The sequence below is a fragment of the Gossypium raimondii genome, chromosome 1, assembly GCF_025698545.1.
Source record: "Gossypium raimondii isolate GPD5lz chromosome 1, ASM2569854v1, whole genome shotgun sequence".
Classification (NCBI taxonomy): Eukaryota; Viridiplantae; Streptophyta; class Magnoliopsida; order Malvales; family Malvaceae; genus Gossypium; species Gossypium raimondii.
Genome location: NC_068565.1, coordinates 742,815 through 764,497, shown reverse-complemented (window position 1 = coordinate 764,497; position 21,683 = coordinate 742,815). Strand labels below are relative to the sequence as shown.

Here is a 21,683-nt window from a genome sequence, read left to right as displayed (position 1 = left end):
TTGTATTATTTTAATTTGGTATGATTTGATTTATCTACTTTTATAATTTTATAGTTCATCACGATTAACTTTTTCGATTAAATTGTTGCCTTTCTTTATGTTGGAATAGGTTTTTTTCCTTTTAAATCGTCTTGGTAAAACATGATAATGTATGTAATTCAAGTCCCTACCAATAATTAATTATTTAATTTAAATTATTTTAATAATTTTATTAATATTCCCCGAAATTTTAGAATCTTATTTATCTTATTCCTTCTTAAAATTTTCTAGCATCATAATTGATTTTGATTGAAATATGTTATTTATTTCGAATAACCAATGATATTATATAAATAAAAGAACCAAATTAAGTTAAATTAAAATATAAGGAACAAATCACAAATTTGGACATACTAAAAGGACTAAAACTAAAATTTTACCAAAAATCATAATAATAATGATAATAAAACCGATCGCCCACCAAACCCTGATGCAGTCAATAATTAAAAAAACACATCAATTTATCTTATCAATAAAAAAAGAATCAATTTAGACCACACACATTCATGTTTTGTCTCAAAGAAGAAAGAGTATGGGACAAAAACATCACATGCTCTAGCTTCATTATTGTCCCATCTTTTCTTGCATATCTCATGCATTGTCCAAGACATCTCTATCCCTTTATCACACCTCCAATGCAAATGAAAATCCCTACTTTTTGCCTCTCAATTATTGGAGCTTGAAGGGCATTTTTAGAAATATATTGTATAACTATATATTAATTATATATGATAATTTGAATAAATTTTGCAATAATCCAATGTTTTGATATATACTATACACAAGGTTAACAATCGTATAAATATATGTTTGTAGTATTTGGCCCCTTTTTGTATAGAGGTATTTGTGTATATTAATAAATTATAATATATATGTAGATAAAAGATGATAAGATTGATTATTAGTGAGATTTAAATTTTGAATGTATTGTATATTTATATACTAGTAGAGCAAGATATGTGGTTAGTTGCCTAGCGGCTCGTGATTGATCATTTGTCGAATTAGTTTGCAGATGGTTCGCATTTCATCCCTCGTCAAGGCTGCTTGGGTTTAACCATTTCATACAACCTTAAGGATGGAGTTGTCATGCTAGGACAACCTACGACATAAACAAGACCGAGCTACATTTACGACAATTGGTTTGTAATAACAATCTCGTTTGGCACTTGACCACTAACACATGGCTAACCTGCACAACAATTCAAGCCACCGTACAAATCACCACGCTGCATTGCGAGACAAGGAGTAGCCAAGCTAAGTGCACAAAGGAATAGGGGATCCTTCTCCCTTCCATCATCACCATTAGCTTCTTCTCCTATAATCATCTCATTCTTTTCTCTTTCTTCTCAAAAAGATCTCGCCTCCTTTCTTCCTCAACCGACTCTTCACCTTGATTAGGTGAACTAGTACATCCCTATCCTTCACCATCTCTCGTTTGTTGGTAAACGATATCAAAGAAATATGAAAAAAATTTGGAGGGCCGGAATTAAATTGTATATTTTTATGATAGTAAAAATACAATTTCATCATTTTAATAGTCTATATCTTTATAATTATTAAAATGTTAAATTTAAATTTTTATCAAATTTTGGGAGCCAAAGTGCAATGTTACTATTACTAATTTAAAATTTTATAGATTATAAAAAGTTTAAATTAAAAAATTACCTCCATGAATCATAAACCTTTAATTTTACTATTTTTCTAAAAAACTTCAATTATTTTCGATATAAAATTTAAAATAAATATGTTTATTACATAAATTTTCGCACTCACGTTGATGTATTTTTTACCTAACATGGGCGGGGGAGTGCTATATTTTCCCTAACTGGATTTGATCGTTACCTATTCCGTCACCGTTAGCTTCATTCCTCTTCCTCTTCATCTTTTTAGCCTCTTCTCTCCATCCGACCAATTTACCAAAAAGCCCTTCCATTTCCTCGAGCGTTTTCCCTCGAGTCTCCGGCAAGAAAGTGAAGAAAAAGAAAAACGCCACCAACGCAACTCCGGCGTACAAGAAAAATGCTCCACCAATGGTAATAGCTTTGTACAATGAAATAAAACTCATAGAGATTACACCACTCATCACCCTGTTAACCGCCACTCCTAAACTTGCTCCTTGTGCACGTAGCCTCAATGGGAAGATCTCTGTGCTATAAACCCACGTAATAGGTCCCATCCCTATCGAGAAAACTGCCACAGAAGATAAAACCATGGTGATGCACAATCCGACGGCCCAAGTTTGCTTCTTGTCCGAATGACCAATGACGGTTAATGAAAGCCCTAGTGTAGCCAATATAACGACCATGCCGCCAGAACTGATGAGGAGCAACGGACGTCGTCCGATTTTGTCTAGTAAAAATGTGGCCACTAAGATAAAGGTTGTCTTGGAAAATCCAACGGCCATGGTGGCAAGTAGCTTATGATCTGACGATGTGATCCCAGCTTTTTCAAAAATCCTTGGACTGTACAGAACAACAGACTCTAAGCCTATCGCTTGTTGGAAGAAATGGATCCCGATTGCGCAAATCAAAACGTGCCTAACAGCTGGTGTGGGGTGTAAAATTAATTCTCTCCACACGCCTTCGCCGTGGGTCTGCTTTTGGACCTGGACAATGCCATCGGTGCAATCTTCTGGGATTCCGGCGGCAGCTTTGATGTCACTGAGTCGACCACGAGCTTCTTCTTTGGTGTCTGAAGTTTTGTCGAGAACTGTCTTAGCTTCACCTAATCGACCTTGCATAATCAGCCAACGAGGTGACTCAGGCATTGCAAGAACCCCAACAGCCAAGAAAACCGACAGAATAGCGCCGGCACCAAGCATTACCCGCCACCCTAAGTCGGCTCGCAGCTTCGAAAATGCATAGTTGGAAACATACCCCAACAATAAACCAGCATTAATGAAAACCTTCAAAAGAAAAGTTCGACAAATACATCACATTTCACTCACTTAATATTCCTTGTCACTGTCACGAAATCATAGTTCTTGAGTTCCATTTAATATTCATTATTTTTAAAATAAATCAAAATAAATATTTTCCATTTAAATTAATGAAAATTAGTTTTAATGATAAATAAAATTAATTTTAAAATTTTAAAAACTAATAAACCGAACAAATGCAAACCCATTAAATTCGGTTTGGGTTGATTCGATTATCTTTGATATTTAATTAAATTACATATTAATTAGGTTTGATGTTATTATAAGTCTTGAAATTAAAAAAAAAGATTAAATAAGTCATTTGATTGACGTTGACAGTCAAAAATCAATGAGTTAATTTATTTATTTTTAAATGTGCCTATTAATTATAATTTTATATTAAGATAATATAAAAATTAAAATTAAAAAAAATTCAGTGGATATGGGACCTCAGGGAATGAGTTGAGAAAGCCGCGAGCGGAAGCCGGAGATACTTCGGCGGTGTACACCGGAGCAATCAATAAGGCAAAGCCGACACCAATTCCGGTGACGAAGCGGCCGACCATGAGGAAAGTGTAGTTCGTTGCGAACCCCATGAGCAAAGCTCCCACGAAGAAGATGGAGGCGGCCACGACGATGGTGTAACGGCGACCTATCCAGTCGGAAGTCCTACCGGCGACGTATGCTCCGATGAGACAATACAAGTTTAGAATTCCGACGAGGATTTCAACTTGAACGTCGCTAATTTTCAGGTCGTCTTTTATGTAAAGAATAGCCCCACTCATCACCCCAATATCTATGCAAAAAGAAAGAGTCTAATTATACCATCAGTCCCTGTACTCTTTACTATAAAATCTAGCCCCTATACTTTCAATTTTAGCAATTTAATCATTCAAATTATCTGATTTAGAAATTAAAGTTAATTTAATAACACTTTTAAGTGATTTTTTAAAATTTAAATATGTTTTATTAATTAATATTTAAATATTACATATTAAAAATCCAACGGCAGTTTATTAACATTATTATGAAATGAAATTTTAATTTTAAATCAAACATGGTAAAAATATTAAGGTTTATTTCTGAATTTAATCCTCTACTTTATGAAATTTGAGAACATAATCCATTACTTTAATTTTGTAATAATTTGATCCTTATACTTTACAAAAATTTAAAAGTTTGTCCAATGTTGTTAGACATTTTTATTAAATCGTTGTCCTAAAATCAACAGTTCAACAATCTATACGCAAGAAATTAACAAAAAATCATTTTTATTCAACAAATTAGCAAAAGTAGTAATTGTTTAAGTTCATATGTTTATCAATAATTTGATTAATTTCTTAATTTTCATATAGTAAAATGATCAAATTTTAACAAATTAAAGTATATGATCTAAACTTCTCTTTGGTATAAGGATGAAATTTAGAATCAGACCAAAGATTAAATATTTGAAATTAAAGGCAAAGATCAGACTAAATTTCAAGGACTAGAAAGTATAGGGGGTACTGAGAATAAATTAAACTTTATTCTTTAATCTCTACCACTGACTGTCAGATCGAATTGAATCTAAGGTATGTCCTCCTACTTGCCAATGGATATTGATCCACTGTACCGACCGTTGAATTATCACTTATTTTTTTGAAAAAAATATTTAACAACTTTCAAATCATTTAATAACCATTTTGTAATTTTTTGAAGTTAAGTGGCCAAAACGTAATAATAGTGAAATTGGTTGTTAGTCTACCTGGCGGGAAAAAGAAAACAACTCACCATATCCAAGCAAGATAGAAGCTAAAGAAGCAAGAATGGCACAAGCAAAAGCGAACTTGTTCCTTTTAGGTTTCTTCAAAACCTCAAAATCTGCAAGAGTTTTATTGTCGACTGCAACTGAAATGGAGACGCCATGGTTGTCTGCTTCAAACCCAGACATGTTTTTTTTTTCTTTAATGTTGTAAGTATTAGAGATTCAAGCTATGGTGGCAGCCATGAATCTCCATAAGTTTGCTTTTGAAGAAGCCATTGTTGTCTTTAAATAGAACAAAAAAGGAGTTAACATCAAGGTGGACCATATATACGATGGAACACTGTCCACTCTTCCATATTATCTTAAATTTATTTATTTATTTTCTTCCTTTTTCATAATTGTAGTCATAATATTTAGGTTAAATTGTGCCATATGTCCCTGTATTATGTGAAAATTGTGGATTTAGTTCGTATACTTTAATTTGATCATTTTCGGTTTATGTACTTTTTGAATTTTAAAATTGTAGTCTTAACTAACTGGTAGCTATTAAATTATTTAAGCTAAGCTCTGTTATTTTCAGAATTTAATGCGGCAAACGTATTGTTCCATTTGAAATATCATGTCAGCTTACTGTTTCCACATATTGTTCACAAAAAATCTGTTAATGGACTTAATGATTACCATTTGCATCAATCAAGATCAAACTTCCAGAATTCAAGTGGACTAAATCTTCAACTTTAAAGATAGTATAAGACTAATAGTAGAATTTAACCGAATAAATTTAGCTACTGCCTTAGGACTAAAACTTCAAAATTCGAAAAGTAGAATAACTAAAACTAATCAGATTAAAACATAGAGATCTAAATCTACAATTTACACAAATTACAGGGGCTAATTGCATAATTTTACCTAATATTTCATGAAATCCATATTTTAAAATGCACAATTTAGAGTGATTGGATTGAGCGAAGTTGATTCATAAGCTACAATTTATTTCCTAACATCGGCGATCTGTAGTTAAATTATTGCCTAACTGGATCTGATGGTTAGCTTCATTCATCTTCCTTTTTCTCTTCAACTTTTGAGCCTCCTCCCTCCATCCCACCAATTTACCAAAAAGCCATTCCATTTCCTCAAGTGTTTTCCCTTGAGTCTCTGGCAAGAAAGTGAAGAAAAAGAAAAACGCCACCAACGCAACCCCGGCGTATAAGAAAAATGCTCCGCCGATGGTAATAGCTTCGTATAATGAAATAAAACTCATCGAGATTACACCACTGGTCACCCTGTTAACCGCCACTCCTATACTCGCTCCCTGAGCGCGTAGCCTCAAGGGGAAGATCTCCGTGCTATACACCCACGCAATGGGTCCCATCCCTATCGAGAAAACTGCCACAGAAGATAAAACCATGGTGATGCACAATCCGACAGCCCAAGTTATTTTGTTGTCCGAATGACCGATGATCGTTAATGAAAATCCGAGTGTAGCCAATATAACGACCATGCCACCAGAACTGATGAGGAGCAACGGACGTCGCCCGATTTTGTCAAGTAAAAATGTCGCCACTAAGATGAAGATCGTCTTGGAAAGTCCAATGGCGATGGTGGCAAGTAGCTTATGGTCTGACGATGTGATCCCAGCTTTTTCAAAGATCCTGGGACTATATAACACGACAGAGTCTAAGCCTATAGCTTGTTGGAAGAAATGGATCCCGATGGCGCAAATCAACACGTGCCTAACAACTGGTGTAGGGTGTAAAAATAATTCTTTCCACACACCTTCGCCATGGGTCTGCTTTTGGACCTGGACAATGTCATCGGTGCAATCTTCTGGGATTCCGGCGGCAGCTTTGATGTCACTGAGTCGACCACGAGCTTCTTCTTTGGTGTCTGAAGTTTTGTCGAGAACCGTCTTGGCTTCACCTAATCGACCTTGCATAATCAGCCAACGAGGTGACTCAGGCATTGCAAGAACCCCAATAGCCAAGAAAACCGACGGAATAGCACCGGCGCCAAGCATTACCCGCCACCCTAAGTCGGCTCGTAGCTTCGAAAATGCGTAGTTGGAAACGTACCCCAACAATAAACCAATATTAATGAAAACCTTCACAAAAGGGGAAAATTACATTAGAATATAATATTAAGTTTATTCAATTATAATTTTTAAAATTAAAAATAAATAAAAATTCAAAGGATATGAGACCTCGGGGAATGAGTTGAGAAAGCCACGAGAGGATGCCGGAGAGACTTCAGCGGTGTATACCGGAGCAATCAGTAGGGCAAAGCCGACGCCGATTCCGGCCACGAAACGACCGACCATGAGGAAAGCGTAGTTCGTGGCGAACCCCATGAGCAAAGCTCCCACAAAGAAGATGGCGGCTGCGACGACGATGGTGTAACGTCGACCTATCCAATCGGAGGTCCTACCGGCGGCGTATGCTCCAATAAGACAATACAAGTTTAGAATTCCGACGAGGATTTCAACTTGAACGTCGCTGATTTTCAGATCATCTTTTATATAAATAATAGCCCCACTCATCACTCCGATATCTATGAAAAAAAAGTAGATTTATAAACTAAATAATTAAAATTTTAAATATGATAGATTTCATGCTATTTTCTATTATAATTACTTGAATTCTAAATATTTTTATTTTTGTATTTTAAAATTATTTATTGGTATGACATATAAAATAAATAGTATTATGTTAATATTAAAATATATTTAAACTGTCATGTGAGTTATCACATCAATATCATTAAAAAATAATGTGTTAAAAAATAATTTGACCTTTTTAAAAGTTAAGGATTAATTTTAAATAATAAAAAATAATGATTAAATTGAGAAAAATATAAATATTGGGGCCAAGTTTGACATTATGCTTAGTTTTTAAATCATATGGTAAAAATATGGTCTACTTCTAAATTTAATCCCCTACTTTATAAAAATTAATAAATTAATCCTTACTTTAATTTATCATAATTTAATCCTTTTATTTTATGGAAATTGAAAACTTAATCCGGTTAAATTTTCTTTATTAAACAATTGACCTTCAGTACAAATTATCAATTTGTTTATCAACAATTTGACTAATTCCCCAATTTTTATAAAGTAAAATGACCAAATTCTAACAAATTTAAAGTAAAGGAATTAATTAACTTCGTTTTCAGAATCTGATTGGTGGTCGAACTAGTCATGCCGCCTGTATGTCAATCCAACAGCCTGACCAATTTAATTAAATAAATCATTAAAAATAATAAAAAAATCTAATTCAATTGTCCGGTTCAACCAATCTAATGACTTTCTCTAGATTGGTACCCAATCGATTCTTGGTCTAATTAGTCCAACTGATCGGTCCAATCCAATTCAAACATATTTGCTTCTCACATTTGGTATAGGGATGAAATTTAAAATTAGACCAAAGATTAAATTCCTTAAATTAAAAAACAATGGGACTAAATTTCAAAAGTCTAAAAAGCACAGAGACTGAAAGCAGAATTAAACTAGAAAAAAAAAACACAAAAGAAAACTCTTCTTTTTTCTTTCCAATAAAGGTGATAAAAGCTTTAAAACCAGACATTAATGGAGGTTCCAAAAAAAAAAAGAACTCACCATATCCAAGCAAGATAGAAGCTAAAGAAGCAAGAATGGAACAAGCAAAAGCAAACTTGTTCCTTTTAGGTTTCTTCGAAACCTCAAAATCTGCAACAGTTTTGTTGCCGGCTGCAACTGAAATGGAGACGCCATTGTTGTCTGCTTCAAACCCAGACATGTTTTTTTTTTTTTTTTGTTAGAACTGCTGTGATTTGTTCTTTTAAGCTATGGTGGCATCCATTAATCTCTACTAAGCTTGCTTTGAAGAAGCCATTGTTGTAACATAAAAAAAGCTTTGCTTTAAATAGATCAAAGAAAAGGTTAACATCAACATGGACCATACTCTATGATGAAATAAAATACAAAATTGTTACGAAATTTATAGGAGGGTAAATTAATCTAATATCATTAAATTATTAGTAAGTTTATATTTTGGTTATTCAATTTTAAAAATTATAAAATGATCATTAAACTATTTAAAATTTTCATTTAAGTACTTGAGTAGTTAAAATCATTATTATATGAGTATTAGTTACACAGCTTTCACCAACCAAAAGTTCCCCATCCCATTCGCTTCTATATGTTCATTTTAGATAGGATGTTAAAAAAATTAATTTTATTAATAATATATTAAATATCAATTTTAAATAACTTTTAAAAATTTAATATAATATTTTTTAAAATTTAATTTGAATATATAAATCAAAATTACATGCAATTATAACTCTAACAAATTAATAAAATGTTCATAATTTATTAAATAATTGACAAAAATTATTATTATTTGTTTTTATATTGATATTGTCAAATCATAAAAATATTGTTTAAATTTAAATTTTAATATACATCATAAGGACAAAAGAGTAAATTTATAATTTTCTATCAAACGAAATCTGAATGTTTTATTCCTGAAAAGTCAATTTTCAAGGAGTTAATAGTAAATTAACTATTAGTAAAAAATTACCATCCAAATATTAAAAGTTACAAAATGGTCACTTAACTATTTTATTTTATTTTATTTTTATCACTAACGGACTAATCTGTGACTTCTTTTTAAATTGACATAATAACAACTTTAACCTCAACATTTATACATTATGTCAATTTTGTTTTGATTCTAAAAATTTAACTCTCAACATTTACACATTATGTAGTTTTGTCTTCTTCTTTTTTTTTTTTTTGTAGTTTTGCTTTTCTTTGTGACCATTTCATCTTAAAAGTAAAAAAAAATTTCAACTAAATTTGATAAAAATATACCAAAATTCAAGATAATAATTTTAATATTTTTCTCGTTGTTTTAAAATTAACCATTATCGTCACAAAGAAAAGTAAAACTACAAAAAAAGACTAAATTACATAATGTGAAAATATTGAGAGTTAAAGTTCCTATTATATCAATTTTAAAAGCTGCTAAATTATGTTTCCGCTATTAATTTAATAGCCGGTGACCAAAAAAGAAAAAGTTGAATAATTAGTTGACCATTTTCTAACTTTTTATAGTTAAGTGACAAAAAGTTTTAATAATAGTTGAGTGACTACCATTGCAATTTAACCCTTTTATTTTTGCTTTTAAGTCAAGCAAGTCAACGAGGGACTCAAATAGTCAACAAAGACAGCCCAATCTGTCAAGTATGGGCCTCACTCTTGATACAGGTAACGTTGTTTAATTGATTAAATATTCATTTTACAAGTTAAGTCCACCGATAAATTATTAACGGAAAGATAACTTTTTGTCAGTACAAGTGTGAGCGATGACGGAGGAAGTAAAGTGAGATGTAGAGAAAAAATTTGCCAAATTTAGTCCTCAATATTTATATTTTTATCAATTTTATCTTTAATTTTTTTAAGTTAAATTTGATCATTAATCTTTTAAAATGAGTCAAATTATTTTTTAATATAAATACTGGTTAAAATATTAAATATTTTAACGATGTTAATGTGACAACTTGCATGACAAATAATAATTTAAAAAATTAACATTGTTATGTTTAAAATTTTAACGTTTTTGTCAATATTTTTATTTAAAAAATAATTCAATTCTTAATGGTTAAATTTATTTTTTTAAATAAAAATAAATTGATAAAAATATAAACTAAATTTAACACGTAAAATGCCCAAAAAGTCACATACTTGGAGTAGTAAAATTTGCGTCCTTTACTTGGTCCAATTCACGTGCCTTTGAAATTTGCTTCACTGCCAATAATTACGCTCTGCAAAAAGATCACTTTGAAGTTTGAATTGCCAAACTCAAATATTTGTCATTTTCCCCACCACACACTTATATACAAATTATTATTTAAATAATAAAATTTTAATTTTAATTTATTTTCTTGGGTAAATATAAATTATTAGTAAATTTATGTATTAGTCATTTAACTTTAAAAAGTTACAAGATGATCACTAAATTATTTGAATGTTTTCTTTTAAGTCATTAGACTGTTAAAATCGTTGTCACATGCACAAATTGAAAGTTCTCATTTTCTTTATCTTTTACATTTCAGTTCTTTTTTTTTTGATCTATAAACTAAAATCCAAACAACTTTCATCTTTGATCTCCAACACTGATCGTCATATAGACTTGAATCTAAGGTATGTTCTTTTACTGATAGATAGATATTAATCCAAACATTAATAATGTTAATGATTGAACTTAATTTTTTAAACTTTTTAAGTACAAGGATTAAATATCAATTTTCGTAAAAGTAAAAGGATTGAAAACATATTTTAACCAATAATATAATGATTTGATTTATCAACTAATGAATTGTTGATTGAGACAGTTATTCTGGTAGGATCTGTGGAGGAGATACAAAGTTCACAACTTAATGCAAGAAAGTCGCCATTGTTATTGCGAAAACAACGTCTCATCAAATTAAGGTCTTAGCTTTCTTAGAATATCGGTAAAAATATTATAGAGGTCCCTGTATTAATAATTATATTATATTTTGTTTCTTTTATTTTAAAAATAAGTAAATTAGTTCTTATACGTCAGATTAAAGAGTAATTTAGTTTTAGCATTAAAAATAGATAAAATTTTTAATAAAATTAATCAATTTATTTTTCATCTAACTTACTCTTTTTTTGTATAAATGAGACAAAACACAATCAAATTTCTAATACAAAGGTCTTCATAGTACTTTTACCAATATCGGAAAGAAACCGAAATGGAAATGTGATTCCCGGTATCTTTTTTGCTTTCATGTATTTGAATGTGAAATTAAAAAACTATCTTTTAAGTATTACCAATATTGGGTTTTTTTTTTGGCAGATGTCTATAAATATTAATTTTTTTGCAACTCGTGGTACCCCTCCCAATAACATCATCTCTAGAGGTGTGCATGGGTCAAGCCGAATTCAACTAAAAATTTATGCCTGTTTGCTAGGCCCAGGCTCGGTCTAAAAAATGGGCCTATAATTTTACCCAAGCTCGACACGGGTAAAAATGTTAAAAATCGGGCTCAGCCTGACCTGCCCATATTATTTTTTATATTATTTTAATATATATATATATATATATATATAATACATCAAAAATACTAAAAACATCAAAATAAATATTTCCCAACAAATTGAAAATAAATTTTAAAAAATATGTATACTTAAATAACACTAAGATAGATGCAACTTAACAAGCAAATGCATATAAATAATAACAAAATTAACTAATGTCTTTAAAATAATAACAAAATTAACAATAAAATAAGTTTTATACAATATCCAAATAATAACAACATAATAGTAAAGTGGTAGCAAAATAGGGAGAAAATAATAAAAAAAATAAAATTAAAAACAAAAAAAGAATTTTTTTTTATCCTTTAGTGAATTTGAGCCGGGCCGGGTGGCCCGACCCATGAATAGGTCTAATCATCTCCAATATTTGAACTCGAGCCTCTCTAGAAATATAAAGTCTCACCACGTGTAATCTCATTCATATTTATTCTGGTCTTAAATCTAAATATATTCTGGTTATTGATCTATTTGTTTGTGCATGTAGTAATTTGATTATAGTCGTAGTTACACAGTTATATTAATTATGATTATGAATATAATTGTAGTTAGCACTTGATTTTACAAGTTTGCTTCAAAAGAAACTAATGCAAAAATCAAACATTAAAACACAAAGTCCTCAAATGAAGAAAACCCTAAAGGTACAAATCGCTTTCTTCAAACCTAAAACCATTAATAAATAAACCTTTCTTATCATACATTTGAAGCAACCATGGAAATTTTTATTTTTATTTTGCAAATTAGTCCTTTTTTTTTTGTTGGTAAGCCATTACGAACTCGAGTGCAAGTATTTGATTCCGGTGTGTTAACTTTTTTATTGTATTTGAAAGGTTTTTGGAATATCGTATCGGTTAAATCGAGGTTTCTATACTTCTACTATACTTGAACATGTGATTTTAATTTGATATTTTTATTTTTATAATGTCATTGGTTAGTGTAAATCGTTAAAACGGTTAACAATGCCCGGAAATAGGTCAGACAAAAATAGGATAAGATAAAGGGCCAACCCAAAGGGGCTACTGGCTTTGGATTTGGCATCTGGATAAAATAGTAAAATTTCATTTTTGGCCCCTTCTAAAAATTTATAATTTAAGTTTTGCATTTTTAACATTAAATTTTTAGCTTTGGCCAGTTGAATTTATATATTTACCTTGACTCCCAATAAATTATTTATCGTAATGTTTTAATCGGAATAGTTAATGATTTGAACTAACCAACAATATTATAAACGTAAAAAGATCAAATTATATCAAATTAAAGTATAAAGACTAAATATCAAATTTGAGTACAATAAGAAGGACCAAGACCGTAATTTGACTGATCATATCTCGTACCCCATGTCCCAAAACAGGATGGAGAAAGGGCAAATCCAAACGGGATAGAAGCTTTGGATTTGGTACGAGATAAAATGGTGAAATTTCATTTTTGGCCCCTCTTAAAAATTTGTAATTCAGATTTTGCCATTTAACACTAAATTTTTAGCTTCAGCCAGTTGAATTTATATTTTTACCTCGACTCCCAATAAAATATTTATCGTAATATTTTAATCAAAATAGTTAATGATTTGAACCGACAAATGATATTATAAAAGAAGAAAAACCAATAATATCAATTTAAAGTATAAAGACTAAATATCAAATTTAAGTATAATAAGAAGGACCAAGATCATAATTTGACCGATCATATCTCATAGTCGGAAAAAAAATAGGATAGAGAAAGGGCCAATCCAAACTCCAAAGGGACCAGAGGCTTTGGATTTGGCACCTTGGATAAAATGGTGAAATTTCATTTTTGACCCCTCCTAGAAATTTGTAATTCAAAATTTGCCTTTTTAACATTAAATTTTGGTTTAATATGTATTTTGGTACATGAGTTTGACACTTCTTTAATGAGGTACCAGTATTTGACAAAATTTATACATTTTGGTACTTGAAGGTAACAATGTTAACTTTTAAGTGTTTAATTCGGGTGTTAGAGTTGATTTGATGAAAAGTTCATAGTTAGCTAATTATAATAGCAATTAACTTTCATCAAATAAACCTTAAAACTAAATTAAATCATATATATCGACTATATTTGACAAATTGAACACAAAATTAAACAAATTAACAATTAACACCTAATATATTCCATTAACAAAATCAGAAAATTCAAATTTAATAATACCAAAGAGCTTAACTTTCATCAAATCAACTTTAAACCCCAAACTAAACATTAAAAAGTTAATAGTGTTACCTTTGAGTATCAAAATATATAACATTGTCAAATACAAGTACCAGATTAGACCAAAAAATAATATAAGTACCACATTAGAGAAAAATGTCAAATTTGGGTACCAAATGATATATCAGGCCTTAAACTTTTAGCTTTGGCCAATTGAATTTATATTTTTTACCTCGACTCCCAATAAAACAAGGGTAGACTACATTAATAGTCACCAAACTATGAAAAGTTACAAAATGATCACTCAACTATGATTTTTTTTTTCCTTTTTTGGTTACCCGGCTATGAAAAGCTACAAAATAGTCTCTTAATTATTCAATTGAATAGTTGGATGACCATTTTGTAACTTTTCGTAGTTGGGTGACCTCTACTGTAATTTACCCATAAAATATTTATGGTTTGGTCCCTAACTACCAACTTGTTTATTGCATACTGTATATATGTATGTAATGCACATAATTTGATTTGAGAAAAGGGAAAATGGCTTCACTGGAAGTAGAAGAAAAGCCATTGGAAGTAAAGCAAAATACCATATGGGGTGAATCAAAGAAGATGTGGGCGATTGCAGGCCCTGCGATTTTGGTATCGGTCTCTCAGTTCTCAATCGGTTTCGTCACCGTCGCCTTCGCCGGTCATTTGGGCGAGCTCGAACTCGCTGCGGTCACCATAACAACGAACGTGATCGAAGGCTTCGTTTTCGGTATCATGGTGAGTATATATATATATATATATATGAATATCAAACAGATTTCAATCAAAATTATGTGCTCAACAAGGTTTTTTTCACTTCTTTTTCTCAGTTTTTCTACGTCTGAATATTCATTAAAGATGGATACTATAGTCTTAGAACTCTAATCAACGATATAAAAAAAGTTAAAATTTGTGGTAAGTCCTTGTACTGTTTGTAAATTTAGAATTTAGTCCTTATATATTTTTTGTTTCTACTTTTTCAGATTTCAAAATACAGTCCAACTGTTAATCATATTAAAATTATTTTATTAAATTATATTCATTGCAACGTTATTTTTTAGTTACATTGCTAGAAAGTGAGTTTTTTTTTCTTTTTTAAATTTCAAAATGTCACGCTAACAAATTTAACAAAAAATTTTAACAGTATTAACGATCGGACTTGAATTTTAAAATCTGAAAAATAGAGGGACTAAATTCTAAATTCGTGAAGAGTACAAGAACCATGACATATTTTAACCTATAAAAAAATGTAGAGTGCTAGAAGTAGCAAATCGAGACTAGCTCGAAGTTGAAAAGTATAAATCAATGTTTTTTGAATTGGACTAGACTGATCAATTGAATTGAAAAGTGGTCGAGATATCGGTCCTGAGAGTGACAAAAAAACTAATTGACATGAAAACGAGATTTTATTATTATTTATTCTGTTTTTTAATAATTTATTTGTTTTGAAAAGGGACTAATAATTTAATTAAAAAAACATTGACATGAACTTAATTTTGATCCAACTACATGAATCGAGCCACTCCACTATAAACACCTCTAGATATAGGAAACTTCCATTACTTTTAGTTGAAACGAGTCGAATCTTCGGAGACATATCTTCGTACTTATGTCCGAAATGTGCTGAAAATAATTTTCCGACATAAATATTTCAAAAATAAAAAGAGTCGGAAGAACAAAACTCGAATCTAAACCGATCTTTCTCCATATTTAGTTAGGAATGGGAAGTGCACTCGAGACACTATGCGGTCAAGCCGTCGGCGCCGGCCAACACAACATGCTCGGAATCTACCTCCAACGATCATGGATCATTACCGGAATAACCGCTTTATGTCTAACACCATGTTACCTCCTCGCCACACCGATACTAAACCTACTCCGACAAGACAAAGCCATGTCAGAACTCGCCGGGAAATATTGCAAGATGGTGATCCCTCAATTCTTCGCTTACGCCATGAATTTTCCAATTCAAAAGTTCCTTCAATCCCAAACCAAAGTCTGGGTTATGACAATAATATCAATTATCGGCTTGGGTTGTCATGTTTTGTTGAATTGGGCTTTGGTAACAAAGCTTGAGCTTGGTTTACTCGGTGCAGCCATGGCCGGCAATATTTCATGGTGGCTTCAAGTTATAGCAATGGTGATTTACGTGGTTGCTGGGTTTTTTCCAGATTCATGGACGGGTCTTTCTTTGTTGGCGTTTAAATCATTGTGGGGTTTTGTTAAATTATCGCTTGCATCTGCTGTAATGTTATGGTGAGTTCTCCGCTTATACATACATAAATACATAAGTGTATTTGATAAGAAAAATGACATTTTTGATGAATGATTGCAGCTTGGAGCTATGGTATTTTACAGCAATTATTCTGATGGTGGGGTACTTAAAAGATCCTACACTTGCTGTAGATTCCATTTCAATCTGGTTAGTTTGTCATCTCTAGTACTTAGTTTTAGAAGACTTCTTAAATCTTTTTAATATATGTAGGAAGGAATCATCAGTGTTTTGTTAGCACAAATTAATAGTGATAATGTAGATTAATTAGGTCTAAAAAATACCAACTAAGTCCATTTTAGTACTTGTACTCTTTTTTTTTGTCCACTTTGGTCATTGAACTTGACAGCTAAATCTATTTTAGTCCCTTAACTTGAATTTTGTCGAGATTTGATGATATGACTAGTTTTACTAGAATATGACCGGATTGAATAAACCGATAACTGATAGATATAATGGTCCAAACAAAGGTGTTGAACTGATTGACTTGAAAACTACTTGAAATTGGTAAAAATAAAAATACGGACAAAACTAGATAGTTGAAAAGGTTGAACTTGTTTAATGTATTTTTTAGATTTTTACAAAATTTTAATTAATTAATTAATTATTGTTGGTCCAAAGATCGAACCGATTGAACTCGTTGAATTAAGAATCGATGGTTTAACCTATTCAACTATTGGTTTGGTTATTAAAATACTAAATTTGGCGCTCTAAGATTGTACCACATCATCACCTAAAAGTTTATATGAAATTTTTAATTTTCAAGTGATGACGTGGTACAGTTTTAAAGTACCACATCATCAAACTTTAATATTTTTCAAGTTCAAAAATTAAAATGGACCTAGTTGTCAAGTTTAAATACCAAAGTGGATAAAAAAATAGTATAAGTACCAGAGTGAACCTAGCTGTCAAGTTTTAAGGACTAGAAATTATAGTCAATTTTTTTTAAAAATTTAAAGTAAAGTGTTCATGAATCGAGCTTTGGAATAAGTCTATGCTTATATTTTTTTAACTAGACATAATCTAACTTGTTTCATTATTCAGAAATAACAATAAAAAAATATTTATTATTTTGGTATAAAAATGAGCCGTTTGTGCTAGGTGAGCCTGGTTTTGGGTTTGGATTTTTTTTAAAACCAACTTTTTGCTCGAGTCAACCCATGAATATTTCTAATTTAGAGCAATACAAGTTAGGTTTTTGCCTTAAAATTTAAGCATGTCATTTTTAACCTTGACCCAAAAATTCGACTTGACTAAATTGAATCGAAATCCGACCCAACCTAATTTAAGCATAAAGAAATTAATGAATCAAATATCCTTGATTTAAACCCAAAATAACTCAAACTTGAAATAACCCGACTAATTGACTTGAATTTTAAAATATCCGAATTTGAAATAATCTAAACCCAAAACTACTTAAAAATTTTAAAACATAAATTCAACCAACCTAAATTTACTTAATCTAAAATCAATCCCTTCACAAATCTAATCAAATAATAGAGGTGTAAATAAAATCCATCTTATTCCATATCTTTGATAAAATAGTTTCTCTTCTAATTTCATTACTATTCTTTATACATTTTAGCTAGGACTTTATTTTAACTTTATAAAAATTAGCATAATAACAAAATTAAACAAAATTTCAACTTAAAATTTCGAGTATATACATATGGAAGTCAAGTTAAAGCTTAAAATTATCAAAATAGTGCCACTATAACGAATATACTTTTATTTATTAATTTGGATCGTCAATTTTTGCAGCTTGAACTTGCAACTTTGGACATCAATGGTTACATTGGGTTTCAACATAGCAGCAAGGTTTGTTGGTTATTCAGAGAATGGATTAATTAATCATTGTATATTAAATCAGATTGTAAATTGGTTGTTCTATTATAAATTTCATTCATTTTTACTGGTAAAATTTATCCATGTACATTAGCATGAGGTACATGGCACACCACGTGTTACTATCCGGTAATTTCGTTAGTCACACTAATTTTTAACAATATAATTGGGTGAAATTTTTAGCACATTGGATAAATTTACTCTTTGTTTTAACATATAATAACTAATTTATCTATTTATTTGAGTAGATAAAATAAAATGTAATCTAATGCTTCGTGTGACCTTTATGGTACTTTACTGCATTATGTGCTTATTTTCTTACAGTGTTCGGGTGTCCAACGAACTCGGAGCTGGACGTCCAAAAGCCGCGAAATTCTCGATCGTGGTGGTCGTGTTAACATCTTTGGCAGTCGGAATTATTTTCATGGCGATTATTCTAGCAACCAAACACGATTTTCCGAAGTTGTTCACCGACAAACAGCTGGTTATAAAGGCGGCGTCGAAGCTTGGGTATTTTCTTGCAGCAACAGTCTTCCTCAATAGCATTTTACCTGTTCTGCATGGTAAAGTATTGCAATCTGATTTACTTTTAGCTACGATATTTGAATTTGCATATGAGCATTGGATTAGTATGTGTTTGCTACGAATACATATATATATATATATATAAAACATGAGCATTATTTGAGGTATTTAGAGAGTCATTGAAAGTCAAATACTCGTGTATATATTTGAAGTATGGGTACTTAAAAAAAAAGTCAGAATCAATTCCAAGTTAATTGTGAGAAGATATCGTATAAAACTATAATTACATGTCATCCTTATCACTTTCTAATGGAAAAATGCCAAATCGGATTTTTTCTCTTGCTTTTTAGCAGTTTTAGTCGAATTTAAATTTTTTTAGGAAGAAAAAGTTGAAAATAAGGAGAAAAAAATCTGATTTATCATTCTTCAATTAAAAAATAATAAAGATGACGTGGAATCAGAGTTTCATACAATCCTTTCTCATTAATTGTATGATTGGTTTATTTGGTTATGTTCGACTATTAATGATCATTGAATTTCATAATTGAACCGACCAACTTAATATTAAATATTTTTAAGATAGTTCAAATATATTTATACTTTTTTTAATATATAAGTCGGTTAAATCAATTCAATATATTAATATATTTATTATCTTTAATAATTTTATCACAATATATTTATTTTAAATCGGTTAACAAACTTAATTAACCAAATGATCGATGTTAAGTCGATTCAATTATGTCGGTTTATACTAAATATGTAGGTCAATTTAGTTATTTTATATAATAGTCGATTAAGAAAAACTTTCATAACAAAAAATTACCGAAATATGTGAAAAATTCATAATCCATACCCATATATGATAGTTACACATGAGTCCAAGCAACTCGACATAAAAACTATGATAATTGAAGAGAAAAAAAGAAATTAACTCTTGTTTTAATTTTTGTTGGTTGTATAGGAGTGGCAGTAGGGGCAGGATGGCAAGCATATGTTGGGTTAATCAACATTACTTGCTATTATCTACTTGGAATTCCGGCAGGAGCTTTGCTAGGTTTCAAATTTAAGCTGAGGGTGCAAGGGATTTGGTTCGGTATGCTGATCGGGACCGTCCTTCAAACCACCATCCTACTCTTTGTAATGCTCCGAGCCACTTGGCGAAATGAGGTAAACCAAATCATAACACAGAAAAGTAACATGAATATAATATGGTTACGTCAATGTTTTGGGGTTTATGTTATTACAAATCATTAATTTTTCGAAAGATGCACAAGTGTAAAATGTTTTTGTTGACGGAAGGTTGACTCTATCAAAGAAAGTTATTGAAATGTCATTTATCTAGAGCATACCAACTCCACGTCAAGCCAAAGTTTTGTCTCTCGGCTCTGACGAGTGCTTGAGTGACAAAGAGTCTAGGTTCATAGAGTGGATCCATCTTGTTAGATCTAGTTGTGCGTCAGATTGGATTGATCCAGGGAAAATGCCAACTCAATGAATGATTCGTTGGCTCTAGATGAATGACACTTCGAAAACTTCTTCAGAAAGAGTTAGGGTCCATTTGGATGGGCGTTTACCTTCAATGCAATGTGTTTAGTTTCTTCTTTTTTTTTATCTCACGGTACAGTATTACTATAATATCTAATCTTACCGCTACCGCTGTTTTTACACTAATCACAAGTAAATGTACCGTCTATCCAAAGGGGCCCTTAGCCTCACCTAAAAAACTTCAAAACATGAGTTTAACACCAAGGGGAGAAGAAGTTAAGGGGCATGTGAAGGATAATTCACAGATACAAATTCATAGGATAATTCACAAGGTAGTGACACTTACACAAATTCAAAATTTCAATGTTTTTCTACCATTCCGGTGCGTTTAAGCCTTTAGATTTATTTCAACTTGTACCTGTTGGTATAATATTTTTAATAATTTTTAACACTTTTTATCTTAACTACTTTCATTCATTTATAGCTACATTTAAAAATTAAAATTTTTTATTTGCATGTAAATATATAAATATATATGTAACCGAGATATAATTGCATGTATATGTGATATATATAAAATATTAAAACTATCGATAGACCGAAAACGAATAAACGATACATTAAAATAATTTAATATCAGCACATATTAGGCTTACTAATTGAATTAATAATAATTTAATAAAATGATGCAGGCGGTGCAAGCAGAAGAGCGATTAAGAACGTGGGGTGGACCGACCGAGACTCCAAACATTTCGTTGGAATCTAATTCTGCTAGCTAAGTCCATCACCAAATACTATTTACCCAAATAATACCTCATGTATGTTATATTGGTTGAAACAATTGTTTAATAAATTCAAAATGTTTTTTTATTTAGTTATAAAAATATATGTATTAATATAAAATATTTTTATTTTAACATTAAATGAACAATAAATTGGATTTTTGGATTGATTTGGATAAAAGAATGAACCCCGACAAAAAAAAAAAAGATTGTGGGTAGAGGTGTTCATGAATTAGGTGATATAACTTACTTTGCGTCCAACACAAGTTTATTATATTTTTAATTCTAACCAATTTGACCAAATTTATTATAATATATTATAAGTATAATGATTTATTTGATCCTCCAACATTACAAAAAAGAAAGTCATTTTAGCTTCCTATCTAATTTTTTTACCTCTTTTAGTTCTTAAATTTGTATTATTTATCAAATCACCTAAAAATTGATGAAAAAGTCATTAGTTAACTTTACTGACATGGCATCTACGTTGCAACTGCATGCCCATTAGAAATTAATTATTTCTTTTAAAATTAAAAATATTAAAATGTTTTCATATATTTTATGTTAAAAATAATTATATATATTTGAATTTAAAAGAATTAATTAATTGTTTACGTGACATCCACGTGGTAATTCACGTGTACGTCAACAATGTTAACTTATTCATTCATATTTTTGATGATTTGATAAGTAAAACAAGTTTAAGAGCTAAACGAAGAAAAAAATTAAATAAAGTTGAATTTGAGTAATTATAGTTATTGATAAAGTTGAATTTGAAC

At 30.5% G+C, this 21,683-nt stretch overlaps 3 protein-coding genes across 4 annotated transcripts; 1 reads left to right on the top strand and 2 right to left on the bottom strand.

The window, feature by feature from the left end:
• Window positions 1-1,709: 1,709 nt before the first annotated feature.
• Window positions 1,710-4,965, bottom strand: LOC105773578 (polyol transporter 5). 2 transcript variants are annotated; one of them, XM_012595586.2, is made up of 3 exons: window positions 4,727-4,965; window positions 3,406-3,752; window positions 1,710-2,944 (listed from the first exon to the last, which is right to left on the bottom strand). In XM_012595586.2, the coding sequence occupies exons 1-3, from the start codon at window positions 4,884-4,886 to the stop codon at window positions 1,850-1,852; spliced, it is 1,602 nt and encodes a 533-aa protein (XP_012451040.1). In that variant the 5' UTR covers window positions 4,887-4,965; the 3' UTR covers window positions 1,710-1,849. The 2 variants fall into 2 exon arrangements, with proteins under 2 accessions (XP_012451040.1, XP_012451048.1); XM_012595594.2 differs by having other exon boundaries at window positions 3,406-3,771; window positions 4,727-4,849.
• A 557-nt stretch (window positions 4,966-5,522) lies between these two features.
• LOC105773570 (polyol transporter 5) lies at window positions 5,523-8,568 on the bottom strand. Its single transcript, XM_012595575.2, has 3 exons — window positions 8,311-8,568; window positions 6,901-7,247; window positions 5,523-6,801 (listed from the first exon to the last, which is right to left on the bottom strand). Exons 1-3 carry the CDS (start codon window positions 8,468-8,470, stop codon window positions 5,698-5,700), a joined length of 1,611 nt encoding a protein of 536 aa, XP_012451029.1. The 5' UTR covers window positions 8,471-8,568; the 3' UTR covers window positions 5,523-5,697.
• Window positions 8,569-14,481: 5,913 nt separating this feature from the next.
• LOC105773546 (protein DETOXIFICATION 33) lies at window positions 14,482-21,046 on the top strand. Its single transcript, XM_012595540.2, has 7 exons — window positions 14,482-14,730; window positions 15,707-16,248; window positions 16,328-16,414; window positions 18,026-18,082; window positions 18,434-18,672; window positions 19,599-19,804; window positions 20,815-21,046. Exons 1-7 carry the CDS (start codon window positions 14,503-14,505, stop codon window positions 20,899-20,901), a joined length of 1,446 nt encoding a protein of 481 aa, XP_012450994.1. The 5' UTR covers window positions 14,482-14,502; the 3' UTR covers window positions 20,902-21,046.
• Window positions 21,047-21,683: the final 637 nt, after the last annotated feature.

What these genes read in the sequence shown, in the direction of transcription:
- LOC105773578 (XM_012595586.2), bottom strand. Translation starts at nt 4,886, where the DNA reads ATGTCTGGGTTTGAAGCAGACAACCATGGCGTCTCCATTTCAGTTGCA. An exon ending in TTCTATCTTGCTTGGATATG is followed by an intron (nt 3,753 to 4,726) that starts GTGAGTTGTTTT and finishes CTTTTTGCATAG; the next exon opens with ATATTGGGGTGATGAGTGGG. An exon ending in TTCTCAACTCATTCCCTGAG is followed by an intron (nt 2,945 to 3,405) that starts GTCCCATATCCA and finishes TTTCTTTTGAAG; the next exon opens with GTTTTCATTAATGCTGGTTT.
- LOC105773570 (XM_012595575.2), bottom strand. Translation starts at nt 8,470, where the DNA reads ATGTCTGGGTTTGAAGCAGACAACAATGGCGTCTCCATTTCAGTTGCA. An exon ending in TTCTATCTTGCTTGGATATG is followed by an intron (nt 7,248 to 8,310) that starts GTGAGTTCTTTT and finishes TTTTTTTCATAG; the next exon opens with ATATCGGAGTGATGAGTGGG. An exon ending in TTCTCAACTCATTCCCCGAG is followed by an intron (nt 6,802 to 6,900) that starts GTCTCATATCCT and finishes CCTTTTGTGAAG; the next exon opens with GTTTTCATTAATATTGGTTT.
- LOC105773546 (XM_012595540.2), top strand. Translation starts at nt 14,503, where the DNA reads ATGGCTTCACTGGAAGTAGAAGAAAAGCCATTGGAAGTAAAGCAAAAT. An exon ending in GGTTTCAACATAGCAGCAAG is followed by an intron (nt 18,083 to 18,433) that starts GTTTGTTGGTTA and finishes ATTTTCTTACAG; the next exon opens with TGTTCGGGTGTCCAACGAAC. An exon ending in GAGCCACTTGGCGAAATGAG is followed by an intron (nt 19,805 to 20,814) that starts GTAAACCAAATC and finishes AAAATGATGCAG; the next exon opens with GCGGTGCAAGCAGAAGAGCG.